Below are 19,239 nucleotides of genomic sequence, written 5' to 3'. Positions count from 1 at the left end.
GTGGTAGAATTTAGAGAAGAATATGTGCTTCATATCACCCCCACTCTCTCCTTCCCATGTTATTGCCTTTGATACAGACTAAAAGCAGGAATTGATGGAACCTCAAAACCACTGTCAGAGGGCACTGTGTGAGTCATGGCGACTCTAGGAATCTCATGGATTGGAAAAGTCTGATTTCAACTGGAAAAATAAGTTCTTAAAATAATGGTATGAAGACGTGGGACTGACTGATATCCTACAGAGGGGCCAAAACTGGAAAAGCAATTTGGAAACTTGAGTTCAGTCAGACCCTGAAGAACTGCAGATAGGCAATCTACCTATCCCAGGGCCATTAACATATAGTGGGAATCCCAAATCAATATTGGTCCCTCCAGTGTGATATGGTGCCAGTTCCCATGGACAGAGAGGTGTGTGTGTGTGTGTGTGTGTGTGTGTGTGTGTGTGTGTGTAGTGGTAAATAAGGGACTCTGCCTCTGCCACCTCAAAGAGAAATGGAGCTGCCCTGCCACATCTCAAGGAAACTCCAATGTTGCTGTTGCTTCCTTCCTAGGACTCCCACACCTCTGTTTCTCCAATAACTCTCTGGACAGTTAGGAAACAGACTATTTCTGTAATGGACAGTGATCTGGGTCATTCTGAGTGCCAAGAGCTGGAGCCTCCTCTCTGGCCTTGCTCACAGGCAGAGCTGCAGCATCACTGCTAAATCCACCAGTGCTCCTTCCCACACTCCACGAGGGCTGGGCTGCTCCGGGGTTGCACCAACACAATCCACATTTGGCACTGCTTTCAGCACTGAAATCTTCACTCACTTCCTCACTCCTGTATCAGTCACAACAGTAGGACACATCTGTAACTACTACAATACTGGAGATGCCAGCACTGAAACCTTTCCAGGTGCCTGTTGCTCTCCTCACAAAGTATTTCCCTCAAACACAACCTTTAGGCCACCAGCCTTGCTCTACCAGCACTGATTCCCCTGCACAGGTGGGAGCAGACCCACTCCAAGCATGGCAAGCACACCACCCCTTCCCAGGGAAGGCAGGAGTCTGCTCTCCTGCCCACCCTCACTTCCCACCTTTTATAAACCCAGATCTTGGCCAGAACATCAAAACCCTCCAAGGGTTTCCAAATGGGGAGGCAGTGAGCAGGCAATAATTGGGAATAATTGTGTTTCTGTCCAGCTGAACTTACCATCAGGAGCAGCCAGAGACCACGAGTGCATAAGTAAATCTATGAATCATTTTAGCTGGAGCAGCTTATTATTCAATGCATTTTAACTAATCCATCTTAAAAGGCAACTCACACTTACTCATATATGAAGCTCCTAAATATCAAATAAACTTTCTTTGTCCCAACACACTCTGGAACAAAAAGGATTGGAATTGTACAAGTATTTTGTTTCCAGCTTTTAGGAACCAGGAGTACAAAGCTCATGAGGTCCCTGCAAAACCTTTGCCTTGAGCTGCCCCGTGCCGGGGTGGCAGGAGACAGCCAGTTGTAGTCCCCAAAAGTCTTCACACCTGAAATTGTGCTTTTCAGTGTCAGGACACACCAGTGAGCTCAGCAAATCCTGCACCAGCACAGCAGCTTCAGGACTGACTCTGTGCAGAAATGCAAAGAGCAGCCTAACATAAAAGGGCTTTAGCTTCTCTGTCAGGTAAAGGGAAGATATATGTAAAATATTTGGACATTTGGGGAAAGGGCAAACGTTGAGAATTAATTCAAACTGTTGATAGTTTATTTTTTATTGAATCGTGTGGTCAAAATTGTTTTCATTTGTTATGAGAAAGAATCCATCATTTTTTCCAAAGCACCACCCAGAATCTGCCACTGGTGATGTTCTAACATCCCCAGTGCCTATACAAATAGAGAGGTCAGCTGAGATTTGTAAACTAGAGATCATAAGTTTTAAGGAATTTGTTTATTCAGCCTAGAGTCTAAAAAAATTGTGTACAATGCCAAAATTAAAAGTCATCTCACTGTACTGTGTCATGTTACAATAAAAAGCTCTCCAACATTTTGGATGTTCAAATGAGAAAGCAAATGGTAATTCATTTGTCAGCACATGCAGTTTAATTATAATTAAGTACCTTTAGGACTCATTATGAGCAGGCAAAATAAAAATGCTGGTTTTATACTTGTATAGACCTGCATTCAGTGCAAACTAAAAGCTGCCTGAATTACTCTGAAAAGTACCGGGCTAGAGCTCGCGTTTTCAGCCGTACTGTGCAAATACAAACATACATAAACTGCTTCCAGAGACTTGAACAGATTGACTGAATTAGGGGAATTTTCACGGGAATGACAAGAGGCAGATCTCTTCCTGATGAGAAGGCCACCACATACCAAGTTCCAAGTCCCTGTCCAAAGCATGGAGCACGGGAACCATGCAAGAGAGCAGCAGAGTCCTTTTAGTACCAGCAAAACAACATATTTCTAACTCCTCTCCTCCTTGAGAAAGAGCTGAATGGCATTTGCTGAAATTTTCTGGAGTAATTCAGCATGAAACATCCAACCAGCGTGGGAAAAAAACCAAAGCAAAACAAAACAAGCAAATGATTCAAATATGATGAAGCTGCAAGAAGTTTACAGAAAATTCTAGACTGACAAGTACAAAATATTAATGGTATTTGACAAATAAATGTTTAAAATAGCCATAGCTGAAAATATCTACAAAGGCAGTGTACAAGACTTGAAATGTTACCAGATTTCCAATAGCTGCAAGTGTAGAGATGACATCTTGGGAGTGCATTTGAACTTTTCTGCCTTCACTTGTAGGTAGCTGGAAGATGTATAAAGCATTTCCACAGGCTAAATACTTTAAATAAATTTAATGACTAATATTGCACTTGTTTTGTTTTTTATAAAGATATAGATGAATGTGCAACTGGAACCCACAATTGTAGAGCTGACCAAGTGTGTGTCAATTTAAGAGGGTCCTTCAGCTGCCAGTGCCCTCCAGGCTACCAGAAACGAGGGGAGCAATGTGTTGGTAAGTGTTGCTTTCCATTCAGTGGTTTGCTTTCGTGATCTCCAGTTGCAAACTTCATACTGGTCATAAAGCAGATGGGTATGTGTGGTGTAAAACAGCTGTCTCGCTTTGGAATGCAATGGAATGTCACTTTACCACAATAATTAATCACTAAAACATGGGACGAGGAGCTATTTTAAGGATAATCAACACTTGGAGTTCACAAGCTGAGTTTTGCTAATAGTTCCCGTTGTGTTGATTGTTTGTGTTGGGGCATTGCCCGTTGTCCCAGATATTGCCCTGAGTCCCTGATGGCAGCGAAGCAAAGCACATCTTTCCGCTGAGATTCAACTCCAGGTCTGTGGGACACAGCACTCCCTCCCCCCAGTCCCCACTCCCACCCCAGGACTCAGCTTTATGGGCACAAATGAAAGAGATGGAAAATCTGAATGCAGGTACAGGTGATTTGCAGCCTCTAAAACCCACTAGGCTTTATTCTCCATGCCAAGATAAGCTATCGGCACCCTCGGGAGCTCCGCAAGTACAGCACGGAATTAAATCCAAGTGCAGGGCAAACACTGCATCTTCCCTATCCCATCCTCAGGTGGGGACATCACGCCGAAGTGCCATTACCCTATTCCTTCAGCTTGCATTTAACACCTCTTTAATCACCATTTCAATGGATAAATTGTTTCTAGAGGCACTCCAGCCTTAAGCATTGGGTTTGTCAGATAATAAAAACAACTATGAAAGAAGAGAGTCAAATCTGCACATCAGGAGCTGATATTCAAGGCAGCCTCTTCTAAGACACTGCGCTGGTTTTATGCAGTATAGGAGAAAAGGGGTTGGGGTTTTTTGCCCTCAACAAAACTCGAGGTGTTGCTCTTTCAGGGATCCTGCATTTCAAAGTGTATGAGAATTTTTAAATTTTTATTCTTAATCTCCTCAAAAAGCCTTGTTAAGGCCATAGCTAAGAAACTGGGGAGACTTCAGTACACACCTGGACTAACTTAAATTTCTGGGCATGGCTCTTTCTTCAGGATTCCAATCCAAGGGCTGTAGAAATAAACCCAAAAATTCTTATCTCTTTCCTAGGAGATGTAGATCAGGCCCTGAACTGTCAAATTGGTGTAAACACAGGTGCATCTGATTTTTCTCCATTCTCTGTGCAGGAGTAGGATGACTAATTTGGAATGTAGGTAGAGGAATAGTTCTGGAAGGTCATGGATTTATTTTTTTAATATCTGGGATTTATTTGGATTTTTTTATGTAGCAGGTAAATTACATTACTGCCATGCAACAGCACTTCTGATATCAAGACCTATGGTCCTAAATGAAAGCCTCACTGGAAACATGACAGAACTGAGAAGAAATGAGAGTCGTAGACCCTTGTATCTAAATGTGAATACATTTATGCATCTAAATCTATGCACAAAGATGTCTGGAAAGTGAAATTTCCCTTCTCCTATTTAGGTCAAAACCAAGAATAACACCTGTGTTACATATTACACACTGACCTAAATTAGAAGTACATCCCAACAGTTAGTACTGTCAGCATTTCAGAATAAAGCCTGTCTTTGGGGATTTTATAGCAACTTAGCCAGAAAATGTTCTCAGGGCCAGATCTTGATAGAGATTCTCCATATGGGAGGAAATGTTTCTCAAATTTGAAAGAAATTTTTCCAGACTATTTTGGCTTGAAGGTAGAGGGAAGAAAAAAAGACATTTCTAACAATCAGTTGATTTTACTCTAAATTCACTAATAATTTCTGACTTTTTTTCTGAGATTTTTTTTTAATTTGCTTGTTCACATATTGCCAAATGAGTCTTTTCTGAAATGCATGACTGCAAAGAGAATAAATTGTTTTCCAGCATCACTTCAAACAGATTTGGTCCAATGGATCAGATGAATCTCAGCCCTTAGATCTGCCCAGAGCTGATGTGCCTAATCCCACAAGGAAAATTCCCACTGAATAAGAGCCAGATCCCAAAAGCATTAATGAATGCAGCAAAGCATTGCTCATATGTATAATCCTATTTTTTTAAAAGTTACTTAAAAGAGCTTAGTCCTGTAAAAGTCAAGGATGGAAATCTACTGTGCCTCCTTAATTTATTCCACTTCCACTTCCAAATTTCTCTCTGCAACAAGAGTTACAGTGACAGTTGCTACTGTATGGATAGCCAGGAATTTTCCAGCATAAACCTTTTCATTCAGAATCATCCAAAACACCCCACTAAGTTCAGCCCCACATTTGACAAAGAAAGGGTTAACTTCTAAAGAGTATTTTTTCACTTGATATTAAAACAAACACTTTCCTCATTATTAAAAAAAAAAATAAAGACTTGGCCCCTTTTTAAACACATCTATGGTGGAAACAGCTGGAGGTAGGAAACTCAAGATCTGGCATGGATATGGGAAGTGCCTTTCTTTGTTCCAGTGAATACTGGTCTGATTTGTGTGAGTGTTGATCCTTTGAAATGTCCCTTTGTGTACAAGGACGGAGCACGGCGTGGATTTCTTCACCAAGCTCCAGCAGGCCGCAGCTCAAGACAGCCACTGCACACACACATGAAAATGGAATAATAAAACATGTTTTCCAGGCAAAACCAGAGCTACTATCTCCTCCAGAATGCAGGGAAGCATTTTAAAATGCAGAGGGGTAAGAGAATGGGGTGGTGCACATTTTGTGTGGTTGGCAGGTGAAACCCCTGCTCCAATGCACACCAGGAATGCCGACTCTTGGAAAGGCAGCCTGCTCCACCTCAAAAGCAGGGCTGACCTGCAAGGAGAGGCTGTGGAAGGCTCTCAGTGCCTGAGATGCACAGCCAGGTGTGGTGCTGCTGGGTGGGAAGGCATCCAGGACAGGCAGCCAGCGGAATGGGAGCAATGGGAGCCCCCTGGGGAACAAGGCAGGTTCTGGGGATCCCTGTGGAAGCACAACCACCTGTTTCCTTTTCAGGCCCATTAATTCTCTATCCTTGCCATTCCCCTGTACTTGCACAGAAAATCTGGACTGTTCCTAATGGAGCTGAAAAGATTTAGTACGTGCCAGGAGCGCTGCATGCGAGTTCTTGGGAAAATGAGCTCCAAGACACATTGGCTGTGTTGGTCGGCACCATGTCTGATCCTGAGGGATCCTGATGGCAAAGCTGAACAAAACACCGAATTCTACCTACATAAAATAAACCAGACCAAGCACTACTGCAGGACTGAGTGAATAAAATAATGTTGGAGTGCAGAGTGAAGACAACGAGCATAAAAGCTTGTTACAAAATAGTCCCTTACAGGAAAAGTTAAACTGTATCTTGTCAATATCCATGGAAGCAGTCCCCTACTCACATAAGCTTTTCCCCTGCTTTTAATCAAGTGCAATTAACTTTCTGTGGACACAAGAGAGCAGCAGGGAAGTGCTGGGATTCCATGTGAACTAACTGCTGTGTTTTGGTGCCCCAGACATCGACGAGTGCACCCTGCCCCCGTACTGCCACCACCGCTGCGTGAACACCCCCGGCTCCTACTACTGCCAGTGCAACGCTGGCTTCCAGCTGGCATCCAACAACCACACCTGTGTAGGTAAGGATTCCTCAGCCTGCACAGCAGCTCCCCCAGACACACAAACACTGGCACATGGCTGCCAGGGTGGAAACTTAAAGGAAATACACAGCAACCAGTAAAAGACTGCACTGAGTGTGATCTCCTCTGTGGGTGATCCCAGAATTACAGGAGGGTTGGAGAAAAATTTAGAGCTTTCTTGATCACTTGTTATTTTGTTGGCATAGCAGATTTCCAAGGAACATCTAAAGCCTTATATTCAGTATTCAATCCTAGCTTTAATTACTCTTTCAGTTCAGCTTTATTATTGGCTTTCCTGATATTATTCCCAGCTCACACAACAAAGGCCAGAACTGGGAATTAAGGGAATCAATACCATACCTGTGCTGTTAAGGGTAATTATTCTCAGCACATGGTAAAGAAAGCCTCTAGGCTACATTTGAATATCTAGAAAATCTTAAAAATTAAAACAAGGGTTGCTAAGAGTGACCTTTCAGCACTGATGTTGCCTTTAGAAATAAAACACTAAGGGAAGCTGCACCGTAAAACTTTAAGACTGATGTCAAGTTTGAAATCATAAAATCTGTTCTAGAAGGATTAGAGCAATAATAAAAAGGTAACTCTGTCTGCTGAAGCACTGACAGAATGGCTATAAAATCAAGAGATTGGTGGAGATGGTCAGAAGTTCTTCAGAGATGTACTTTATATATAAAAAAACTCTATTATATACATAGAGAAATCTTCCAGCTTCTACCATCATTCCAAGCATTGCCAGACCTCATCGATCACCCTGGGACACTGCACAGCTCTGAACTGAGACAGGAATTGCTTGGTTCTCACCAAATCATAGGATTTTAAAAATTGCCCATGGACACAACAGAACCAAGTGTCAGAAGTCACTTATTTGTCCCTTTCCATGGCTCAAATGGAAGGTGGATTCTTTCAGCACTCCACCAAACACCCTGGTGTTTTCCCTGGCTTTCCAGCCTCATCACGCACATTTCTACCAGGCAAAGGAAAGGAAAGCTAAGGAGAAAATTTATAAATGAATGGTTGCTGCATCAAGACAAAATCTCACATTTGTCACAGTGATACTTGACAGCTGTAGCCATTACATTTGTGTCACACCTTCTGCCTATATTGAAAGTGGGTCAATATTTCTTGGAAAACTAACAAGAACTGGGGCTTTGGCCACCTAATTTATTCCTCCTGGTGGTATTGGAGGAGGAATGATGTACATCCTTTGCACTGTTGCCAGAAATGAACTCAGAGGAAGAAAAAAAAAAATGTTGTGATGAGTTTTCCCCATTATCATTCATTTTCAGGACTAGAAGGTTCATCATGCAGAGAATTCATATCCTCTTCATTGGTTTCATTTTTCATTTTTCTGAATGCCTCACCTTTGTCAGTTTTTAGTTGTATCTGTAAATTTACAGTGTTGCTGACAATTATAAGCCATGAACTCAAAGGTTTTTTCCAAGCACAGCTCTCTACTCTTGGCAATATCTGATAAACACAAACATGAATGGAAAACATGCAGGAGGGAAATACAAGGAATACTAGGGAAAACACTAAAATCTACAGACTGACAGGAGCAGCAGTTAATCAACGGTCTGTGCAAAACAAGGGCAATAGATTCCAGAAGTGATTAGACTTATATAAACTTCCCATTAAAAATTGCTTCTCTTCTCATACCAGTGTCCTCAAAATGTTCTTGGGATGGGCAACACCATGGAAAATGTAGCACAGAAAAATACCTTCCCCCAATATGGTCTAGGCCTTAGAGCTCTGCAGAACTCTACTGGTCTCAAAGGCTCATGTTATAACTGCAATGGAATTTAAAAGAACAAATTTTCAGAGTAATAAATAGCTCAAATAAATCTTAACCACTGCATGCTGAGAGGTCTTATCAGTATGTGTTCCTTATATCAATTATTTATAGAGACTTGGCATTTCATACCTGAAAAAAAGGCACTGGAATGTGGAGTTTAATAGCCACATTAAACATTTTTGGGAGAATTCATCACACATTAGAATAACTCTCATTCCTGGAAAAATACTGGTTTTTACATGGAACGTAAAGCACAGATCTAACATTGCTCCAGCGGCTGCAGATCTACATTGCTACAGCCAACTGAGCTTCTGCTGAGCAACAGGCCCAGCCTAAGGACTAATCCACCGAGCCTAATTACCACCTACACAAGATAAATATCTAATTTTTCCTTTCAGACATAAATGAATGTGATGCCAACAACCCATGTGCACAGCAGTGCTACAATATCCTGGGTTCTTTCATCTGCCAGTGTAATCCCGGCTTTGAGCTAAGCAGTGACAGAATCAACTGTGAAGGTAAGACTTTTTTTGTCTTGGAAAAGCAATTTTTTTCATTTGTTTTGTTTTCCCAGAAGCCCGTGAACTAAGGAACAGAATTGGAGACACTCTGTGGGTACAGTTTATAGCCAAAAGCCTTAAGATATTTATTATTTTATGGTACAAATGGGGCTAATTCACACCTGAGTAGCTGCAGCTGCTTTCAGGTACAGGTAGGAATGGGTCTCTCTATAGCAAGTGCAAAACAGGACAGAGATTGCTGCACTTCATATCCCAAAGTGGGATGAAAGAGGTTTCTGAACCCTGATTGCACAAACTCCCTGGAATTGTGGGTGGTCTAATGCTGATGACCATTAAATGAATCGGAAAGGAATGCACACCAAAAACAAGGGCAATTTTGTGGCTTGTTAGGCTCCTCTGAAAACAAAACCTCCAATTTCTGATTTTAAGGGAGCAACAATTCTGCTTTTGAGGTGCTTTGCAGCTTGTGTATATAAACAGCATGTCTCCTGATGATTATACAATCAACACTTTATTTCCTCTGCCAGAGGCTCCACAGGGGTGCCCTAATCTCCTTTTGGACAGATGATGACCTCACCCTTAGAGCCCATATCCTTTCTACCAGCCTTGGAGCCAGAGAGGTCCCTGCTTCACCACTGCCCTCCCTAGCAAGCTGGAAGAGCTGTTACAGATCCTCCCTCTGCTAAGCCAAGCTGCTTAAGCTAATCCTATTTGAACAGAACAGGGAGCAGCAAGTATGCAGCCTCCAAGGACATCCCTGACCCCAGCCCAAGAGCTGGACTCAGCTCAGAGGTAGTAGGAGGCAGCTCTGTGCTTTCCAAGCCAATCCCTCCTCTTGATAGGTTTAAATTCATTTCCTGTTCACGGCATACACTGTTCAGTTCTGTTTCACACCAGGCTTCCCTCACAAGGGACTGATGGATACACAAGGATAAAAAAGCAGGAGAATGGCATCCACTGATTATTATTAGAAGGCAAAAAAAAAAAAAAAAAAAAAAAAAAAAAAGACATTTCTCTCTTTCCCAGAGAGCTACTCCATGAGCGTAGGGCACAAGTACAAAGGCAACATTTTTGCCTTACTAACTAATCTCACAGCTGTGGGTTTTTTCCTCAAAGTCATCGCACTTTGGAATACTGCAAGTATACACAATTTCAAGAGTTATTTTCCCAAACCTGTTCTGAAGTCTAATTTAGCTTCTGCTTCCTCAAATCCAAAATTCTTCCTTTGGAGGATTACTAACGAAACCCCAGCAGAACTCACCCTTCCATTCTCAAGGCATTAAACAGCACATTTCAGGTTTTCGATAATTCTTTTTAAACAGATTTTTTTTTTCAAACATTTAACTATTCTATTTAGTTTTGTAACAAAGTAAATTTTCAAAGCCAACAACATGAAGCTCTTTTGCTCTCTGCAGACACTGATGAATGCAGAACCTCAAGTTACATATGTCAGTACCAGTGTGTCAACGAGCCAGGAAAGTTCTCCTGTGTGTGCCCTGAAGGATACCAGGTAGTAGGAGGCAGGACATGCCAAGGTAGGTGCCCTCCCCTTGGCAGGCTCAGCCCTGCATTATTTACACCATTTCAGGCAAGGCTAAGGGTGCCTGCTAGCTAAATGGTTATATTTTGTGACAGGATTACTGTGCTGTTAGCAGAAGATATGTTGATGAAGCAGTTGATGATTCATTAAATATCTTATAACCTTATTTGAATCCTTCAACTCAAGCTCCAAGTCCTTCAGATTCCTAGGACAAAATTTCAATTTTTGCAACCCACAGGTAAAACTTGTCTTAGATGTCAAGGTAGTGGCTTTAATTTGAGATAAACATCCCTGAATAAAATCAGGCCATTTTTTACAGACATGAAACATGGCTTTATATCATGTTTCTTTTCAGAGAGATTCCTAAATCCTGTCACAGTAGAAGTAAAGATATGTTTCTTCTGATAACAGGAGAAAAAAAAATGCAAGCCTTCAGCAGCTTAGATAATTCATGTGTAGAAAAATAAATGTTCTGGCCAGGTGCCACCAAATGCCAGGATTTTCAAGTTTGTGGTTTTTCCTCAGTGGTGCTAAAAGTCCCTGCATCTTATTAGAGAATATTGCAGAACAATATATTAAGTGCAAGAACTATTGCTTCTGTAATGCAGAAGCTGATTTAGCAGTCTAATTTTAGAAATAAAGAGATGTGACAATTAGGGGCAGAAAATACAAGAAAATAACTCTTCTTTATCAGTATTTTGTTCCCTTTTTAAGAACAGCAGCTGAGCATTGCAGGATAGTTGATTTAAGCATCTAAAAACCTGTTAGTGCCTTCCAAGAGATTACATTTGAATAAAGCCTTTCTGTGCCTTTGTGAAATGCAGGAGACCATGTGGGTAGACAGTGGGGCTCTGGCACTGACAGGAAATACAGCATTAATACAGTGCAAGGCTCACAGTCCCCACCTCCCTTCAGGGTTCTTTTCCCAGGCAAAAGAAGCTCTACTTTGCACAATAAGCAAGTTTTCACTATTCCTTTTAAAGCTATTTTAAATGTCACTATTTAAAGCTAGTTAAAATGTCACTATTAATGAAGCATTTTAGACCATGAAACCAAAATTATTCAAAATTAGAAGATGTAAAGGGCAGGAAAACAATTCTTCCCTGAGACTTTTTCCCTGTCTTCAGGACACCTTCGGCTGTAAAACAATGCTTTGGTAATTATAAACTTGACAGCATTTCCACAGTTACATTACAGATGATTAATATGCATCTCCAGTCAACTAAAAACATTCAGTCTTGCTTAACACTCAATAAACAAGTTTATTCCACTTCTGCATAGAGAAACCCTTTATAGCCAGGTCCCAGAAAACAAGACAAGGACACAGAAAGCTGATGGGTTTCAACTCACAAGCAGGTGTACCTTTGTAGCAAGCCCATTTCCACCTGCTTTGACACAGTCCTTTCTCCTTCCTCCTAGATATAAACGAGTGTGAGACCACTAATGAATGCAGAGAGGATGAAATCTGCTGGAATTACCACGGAGGGTTCCGTTGTTACCCCAGAAATCCTTGTCAAGAGCCCTATGTTCTTACCTCGGAGAAGTAAGGGAAAAATTAAGTCTTGTGGTTTTAGGCTCATCCTCAAGAGGGGACATGATGGAATGAAGCAGAAAATTGTATTTGATGGTTTTTCATGTGCTTTTACCCCTGTTCGTGTGGCAGCCGCTGCTTGTGCCCGGTGTCCAACGCCATTTGCCGGGAGCTGCCCTACTCGGTGGTGTACAAGTACATGAGCATCCGCTCCGACAGGACCGTGCCCTCCGACATCTTCCAGATCCAGGCCACCACCATCTACCCCAATACCATCAACACCTTCCGGATCAAGTCTGGCAACGAGAACGGAGAGTTCTACCTGAGGGTGAGTACTGGTGGCAGTCAGACCCTGCCTCCACACTGCCCATCGTGACAACCCCAAATGTCCCCATAAGGCTTCCCCAGCACCCCAAAGTTCAGCAGCTTCTTGGTGCTTCCTTACTAAGTGTGCTTGGTTTCCAGTTTTTAACAAGCCTTTTACTTTCCTACCTGAAAACCCTAAACTGTGACTCAAACTGTTTCTTTCCAATTCAGGACTATTTAGCAATCCTGGGACACCTGTGTCAGATTCACACAAAATACCTCCCCTGCCTTCCCCTTTCTGTACCAACACCCCAGATAAATCTATTTATGACACAATCATAGAAACATTCCTTGTACAATTACCTTAATTACATTTCTCATTTTGCAAAAGAAGAAATCAGTAACAGCAGTCTAGAAATCTGTGCCCCATCCCAAGCTATGCTCAGGCCAACTACAATGGTTTTATGTTGAGACATAACGAAACCTTTATTTCCCATAGTAAAACCAAGGAAGTTCAAATTACTTGGGATAGCAGTACTGTCCTGTAGGTGGGATGCATCCAAGTAGATGTGAATAGGAGTGAATAGGAGTGTCTAGAACATCTGCTTGGTAAGGGATTGGGGTTTTTTTGAAGAAATCTCATTTTCTTGAACCCTTCTAATATTTATAAATTCCTGGGAAATCTTTTTCCTTTGTATGTGGCTTTACACTTAGTAAAACAATCTACACAAAAAGCTTCTATCAGAAATACATTAATTGTAAAGTTTTAATTTTTAATTCTTTTCCTTCAAAACAGGAGATATGGGGCTTTTGATAGTACAGCCAACAAGTGCACCAAGCTATGGCCTTGCTATTTAGACCACATTTACCCAAGGTGGGAACAGGGAACTACTCATCCATATATCTTTTGTTGTAACATAACAAATCCAGGGAAAAGCACTGCATCACTGGTTACACAGCAAAAACCCCCTAACTACCCCCAAAATACAAGCTATTTACTTAAATTAAAAACAAGATCACTGCAGGTGCCACTTGGGTTAGACCCCAGGGTGGCTGTCAGACTGACCCTTGGAGTAACAATTCCCATCTCCTGTTGCCATCCAACAATCACAGGCCAGGCCTTAAATGAGGAAGCACTTGTTTATTCCTGCCAGGGGACTGTGGTAAACAAAAGCTTGCTTGGAAGTTATTCCTACTGTTTTAGTAAAATGCTGAGCTGGCTCCCAGATGCAGCAGATGGATTGGATTCATCTGTGCACCCAACTCATGTCACACAGGGAGAAAATATTTGTAGTAGGCAAAGGCAGAGATGGAGTTGACCCTTTTATCATCTGGAAATGACAAAGCTGTTTAACAAACCAGCAGCGCAATCCCAGACTGGGAGAAGTACAAAGTGGGGATGGCAATAGGTACACACCAGCTGCAAACATTCCCAGTGTTTACAGGGACAGTACAACTTCTGGAGTACGAGCCACAAGACAGTGTTGAGTTTCCCTCCACTAAACAAGCTACCTCACTGTTAAAGTCATTAGGGCTCTTGTTTTACTCGTTCTCTCTCTATTTTAAAAGCTGGTGGATGGGGTTAAAACAAAGACCATCCTGGGATAGATTAGCACTTCCCACATCCTTTGGGAAAGTCAGCATAACCAGGACCAGATTTTGCAGCAGTTTATTCCTCTGGGCCTCAGTCAGGTGGAGTTTTCTCTGCAGCAAAGCCAGGTGTGAGATTAGTCATGGCCATTTGGAAGTGTTAAAAGAAGCCTTGCCTCGTGCATGCCTGTTCTGAGACCGAGCCTTGCACAGTGCGGTGACACAGCAGCGCTGATGCCGCTGGGAGTTGCTGTGGGTTGGACTGAGCTGGGCTTTGTTGTGGTGTTGTTGCAGCAAACCAGCGCCGTGAGCGCAATGCTGGTGCTGGTGAAGTCCCTCTCAGGACCCAGGGAGCACATCGTGGACCTGGAGATGCTGACAGTGAACAGCCTGAACTACCGCACGAGCTCGGTGCTGAGGTTAACGATCATAGTGGGACCTTACGCCTTTTAGTGCTCGCAGTAACCCTCCACTGGCACTCGCAGCAGCCAAAGAATAGTATCGGAAAAAAAGCACTTACTATTTTTATTTATAGATTTTGCTCTCTTTTTTTAAAAGAATTTGTTTAGTAAGTTGGTATCTTTTATTCACACCTTACACCTGTAATTTCAAATTAGTAGATGTGTTCCATAGTATAACATGGGCATTGTCACTTTCTGTATAAAGATTTAAATCTTTTTTTATTACCTTCCTTGGACTAGATACATACTACGCTTTTATATGAGAACTGTATGTTCATACTATCCTGTAAAACTTCACACACCCTTCCTAGCCAAATAGGTCATGCAATTTAAAAGTGATCTTCTGTTTTGTTTTTATTTTAAATTCTAATGCAGCTACACTGAATCTCAAAAAAGAAAAAAATTATGTAGTACGAATGATACACAAAGTAACGGTTATCTGATAAGCTAAAATATATTTCTTTTTAACTACTTTGTAACAAAAGGTAACAGTCAATAAAAATCTACTTCTGTAGACATTTTTGTACCATCACAGTTGGTTTTTCTAACCTGGGTTGGAGGTAAAGTTACATTGTGAGAAATGCTTTGCATCAGGTTTTTGTATGCAGATTGTGTTAACCATACCATGGAACAACATTATGCTCTCCCCAAGAAAAATAGAGCATAGGAAGAAAATTTCTCCAACAAAGAAAGAAACTCCAAACTGGAAATCACCAGGCAGGGCACAAATGTCCATGAGAACACTGTTGGTAGTTACTGGTCAGAGGGATGCAGCATTTTCAGACTGAAGTTAACATACTATTTTTCCAGAAATATTATGTTGTATACTAAGAATTGAGTGCATTTTCTTATTAAGTTATATCATTCTCAGGCACTCAGTCCTGTTCCTGCTCCTACAACTCAGATGTATCATGTACAGTGTTCATAAAATTTATTTCTAATTCAAGAACTAATAACATCTTTTGTAATATGTAAAATCTTATTTCTTGTTTAAAATGTAGTAGTTAATCCTTTGATGTACAAAATTTTTAATAAAGATCTCTTACCATATTGTATTTGGTCTATTTTGAGGTAGTTCATTACTACTGCCATTATTGTCACGTACTGTGGGAGTTGGCAAAGCCACGTTGAGGTCTGCACAGTCAGAGGGATCCAGATCTCAGCCCATACATGATGAGTTCTTGGAAGACTAAAAACACAATTCCTTTGTAGAAGGACAAGCCTGCTGCCTACTGAGATTTCATTTTACTGACAGCAAAAGTTCACTCCAGAACAAAACTTAGAACAGGCCACAACCGCTGTGGTTGAGGGTGACACGTCCCCACGTCCCCCCCCCGCCCGGGCATACTGCAGAGCAGGACCCCATTATCCAATGATCATTCCTTCAGGAAGTCATTTGTGGCTTTAAACAAATACTTCATCTGCCAAAAGGGTCGGAGCACGTGGCTGTAGCACAGGCCAGAAAATCGTGCTGGTGCTGGGTCGTGTTCTTTGCTTGGGGCCCTGGAGCAGTGGGGTGAGATCCCGGGCACCCCTTGTCCCTCCCTGCAGGGAGGGGCTCACCACTACAAATCCAGTTGCTCTGTACTGGGATTTAACTGGGGTTTGCCATGGTGAAAAGTCTCTGATAAAGTGTTTGGCTTGTAGGGAGCTCCTTCCTCTCCCCAGAGAGATTCCTCCCCATTCATCACTACAAATCCACTCAGTCTGAAAGGCAACTCCTCATTCCACACAAGCACTGGGCAAAATGCCTCCAGCTCCTGCTCCTCCATGCAATTCCTGTGGCAAACAGCACATGCTCACCTCCACATGTCCCTTAATTAACTTTCTCTCTCAATGGAGGCTCTCCTCACAAACAGGCTGTGCTGCCCCTCAGGCATCCCCCTCCACCCCCAGCATTGTTCTTTTACACCAACTTTAAACTTCCAAATTGTGCAATTCAGTATTGCCCACTACAAGAAAATAAAAATTGGTGCTTTTAAGTTTAAAATGGGCAGATCTCTCTTGAGAAGTGCTCAAAGGAGGCTCAAGTGGCTTTGCCTCCTTAAGACCCCAGACTTGAAGGGCACCAGGCTGGTCTCTGTAGAAAATTAAGGAACCACAAACCATCCCTGAAGTCGCCAAGCTGCCAGGCTCTGCCCCAAGGATTTACTCTACCTTCATGCTCTTCCAATTTTCACATCCATTTCATCACCAGCACTTTTAAGCCTTCTTTTAAATCTCTGCTCATCTCACAGTGACCCAAAATTGATCACTACATATAAAAATATTTATACACCTCTCAAATGGCAGGAGCAGCAGAAACAGTTGTACCTCACACACATTCCCAAGCCATCCTCAGCATGCAAAGTTCTCCACACCTCACAGTGCTCAGATGCTTGGCTCAATCCAATTTATTTACACACAACTGTCCTGCCAACCCTGCTCCCTGTTTGCAATAGCCAGGTGTCCACCAGACCACTGAGAGCCCAAACTGGCCAAGTCAGAGATGATCACACAGCTCAGGAGTGCAGATCCAGCCACTTGTCACTATTCTGCAGGTTGGTTGAGCCTGAAGGCGGTCACTGGGTGTGGGCAGCGCTTCCATGAGAGCCAGGAGCTGGAATAACAGCAGCCCCTCCAAACCAAAACAGGAGCAGAGCTGAGCTGTGCAGAAACTGGCAGGGGGTGGTTGGTTTTGTTTTGGGTAGGGGTGGGGTACATGACTGAGCCTGAAAGGAGCCCATAGTCAGAATGAGAAGATGGTTCGGAGCCTGACCAAGAAGAGCTTTAGTACACCAAAAAAACTGCACCTTTTTAGGAGGGAAACCTGCAGGTTCACCAATTCTCCAGGGAAGCAGAGCTTCACCTGTTCCCTGCAAATTGTATGGAACTGCAGCAAACATGCAACAAGAGTTTGAAGAGCTACTTGGATTATAAGGGACACTAAAATCCCAAGAAATTATTTGACAGCAGAGTGTTTGCTCAGCCTTCTCTGTATCCCGCTGCCATGACCATTACCAAGAGCACACTCCAGGAAGGATTCTCATATAAATCTGTCAATGTTGGAGAAGAATCTAAATCAGGATCACATGCAAAGTTTAGTACCTTCTCAGAAACAGAAAACAGGGAGAAAAGAGGAAAAAAATGGGACTGAGTAAACAGAACTTAAGGAAATCAAAATGCAAGTTCATTCACTTCCCCAGGACCACCTGAACACAGTGCAGTGGGATTATTTTGCTTGGAAGGCTCACAAATGCAAGTTTGTTGTTGAATCCCGTTTCCATGGCTGCAAAGAGTTGCTTGTGTTTTGAATGATCATCCGTGTTTCTAACTTTATAAGTCTCCTAATAAAATATAGAACAGCTGCTGCCCCAGTCAGCTGTTGAGCATATGGAGCCCACCAGGGACAAAGCCCACTGTTAACACGGAGAATTATTTTTAACGCCCTCACATATCTAAACCTCCCCATCATCTCAGCAAAATGGCACAATTCCACACTTCCCAGCTGGGGGAACACCTGCGTCATGCAAAACTGAACTGGGCTGCATCTGCTACAAAACCCAATTTTATTTCATCTGGCCAGCAGAAAAAAGTGATCAGCCTCAGTGAACAGGGCAAAAAGTTAACTGTGTTTTATATCTGGGGAAAAGCAGATGTCTAGTTAAGATGTTTATACAGCAAACATTTCTGTATATATTAGGAGGAAAGAGAGCTGTTTAATAAAACAGGGTTGGGTTAGAGTTGCCAAAGCAAATTTGAAGGGCAGTACAACAGCTTTTGTAATTTTTGCATGGGAAAAGATATAAAATCCTGTTTTATATTGACATCAATTATGTGGATCAAACAAGTAAGTTTTTAAAGTAAGTGACCTCAAAGTTAACTCTTTAAAGCCTCACACTTACTGTGTGTATTTGCTCAGCAGAAAAAGCTGCAAACATCATGCCACAGCAATATGACAAGGTAGCATTGAAGGCACTCCCTGATTATTCTCTGCTATCTCAGCAATCACCTTGATACTGGATGAGGGGCCAAGACACCCAGCAATGCTCCCTGCAGACCAAAATACTGAAACTACGTGAGCTCCAGGTTTGTGTTTGCAAACACATTCACTATGTCAGTCACATGTTGTTTCTCTTGAGATAAATTATTTTGCTTTCTCATCCAGATTCCCAACAGTCCCAGAAGCAACACCAGTACTCTGCATCTCTGGTCCCTCACAGAAATGCATCTGGAAAATTAATATTTTTAAATGTTAATAACACTTCTGTAATTCCTACATAACCACACAGTGCATATATAGTCAAACAGGATAAACATTCAAAAGGTGCAGCTCTCAGCTAAGCACTCCAGCAGCTCCTGCCCTGCAAACACACTCTGCTGCACTTCATTGCAGTGCTGTAATAAAACATCAATTTTTTTCCTCTCATCCCAACCCTTAAGACACCCCCTAAAGCTTCTGCAGGTCCATAAAATCTCCCAAAGCAAAGGCATACCCCATCCCCATCCATACACCTGAACAAGCACACAGAAAGGCTTTCAAATGGAACAGCCTGCCAGCTGGGTTGACAAAAGCGACATATTTATGCTGTTAAACTCTGAAACCACAGCCATGGAAGTTACACAGCCACCTCAAGGTTTAAATCCTACCAGTGCCACTCCAGAAACATCTGAACCTGTGACCACCTCCTCTGGAGGGTCACATTTTCTTCTTGCACCAGAGTGTTTCTGGAGTATCTCTGTGCAACGTACAGGAATGTTTCCTATACAGAATATATACAACAAACACCCAAGTGGGAAGTCAAAAGAGCAAAATTCCTGCAGGCGGCATGGAAACTAGGAAAACAAACAAATTTTGGAAGCCCAGAGCAAGGGCTGCAGAGGGGAAGCCAACATACCAAAACAGCAGGGTAAAAGGCATTATTAAAATCAATAAGTCATTCTCTGAGAAGCTGA

At 42.2% G+C, this 19,239-nt stretch overlaps 1 protein-coding gene across 2 annotated transcripts in view; it reads left to right on the top strand.

The window, feature by feature from the left end:
* Positions 1 to 15,359, top strand: part of EFEMP1 (EGF containing fibulin extracellular matrix protein 1) — a 46,040-nt gene extending 30,681 nt beyond the window's left edge. For both annotated transcript variants that reach the window (XM_069008891.1, XM_069008892.1), the window contains exons 5-11: positions 2,870 to 2,992; positions 6,426 to 6,545; positions 8,754 to 8,873; positions 10,292 to 10,411; positions 11,836 to 11,959; positions 12,080 to 12,275; positions 14,138 to 15,359. In XM_069008891.1, the coding sequence (XP_068864992.1) occupies positions 2,870 to 2,992; positions 6,426 to 6,545; positions 8,754 to 8,873; positions 10,292 to 10,411; positions 11,836 to 11,959; positions 12,080 to 12,275; positions 14,138 to 14,296 (962 nt within the window). In that variant the 3' untranslated portion in view covers positions 14,297 to 15,359. The remainder of the gene's footprint in view (positions 1 to 2,869; positions 2,993 to 6,425; positions 6,546 to 8,753; positions 8,874 to 10,291; positions 10,412 to 11,835; positions 11,960 to 12,079; positions 12,276 to 14,137) is intronic.
* The last annotated feature ends 3,880 nt before the right edge of the window (positions 15,360 to 19,239 follow it).

Source organism: Aphelocoma coerulescens, chromosome 3 (genome assembly GCF_041296385.1).
Source record: "Aphelocoma coerulescens isolate FSJ_1873_10779 chromosome 3, UR_Acoe_1.0, whole genome shotgun sequence".
NCBI lineage: Eukaryota > Metazoa > Chordata > Aves > Passeriformes > Corvidae > Aphelocoma > Aphelocoma coerulescens.
The sequence above is the reverse complement of the archived record's forward strand: the minus strand, read 5'-3'. Positions and strand labels throughout refer to the sequence as shown.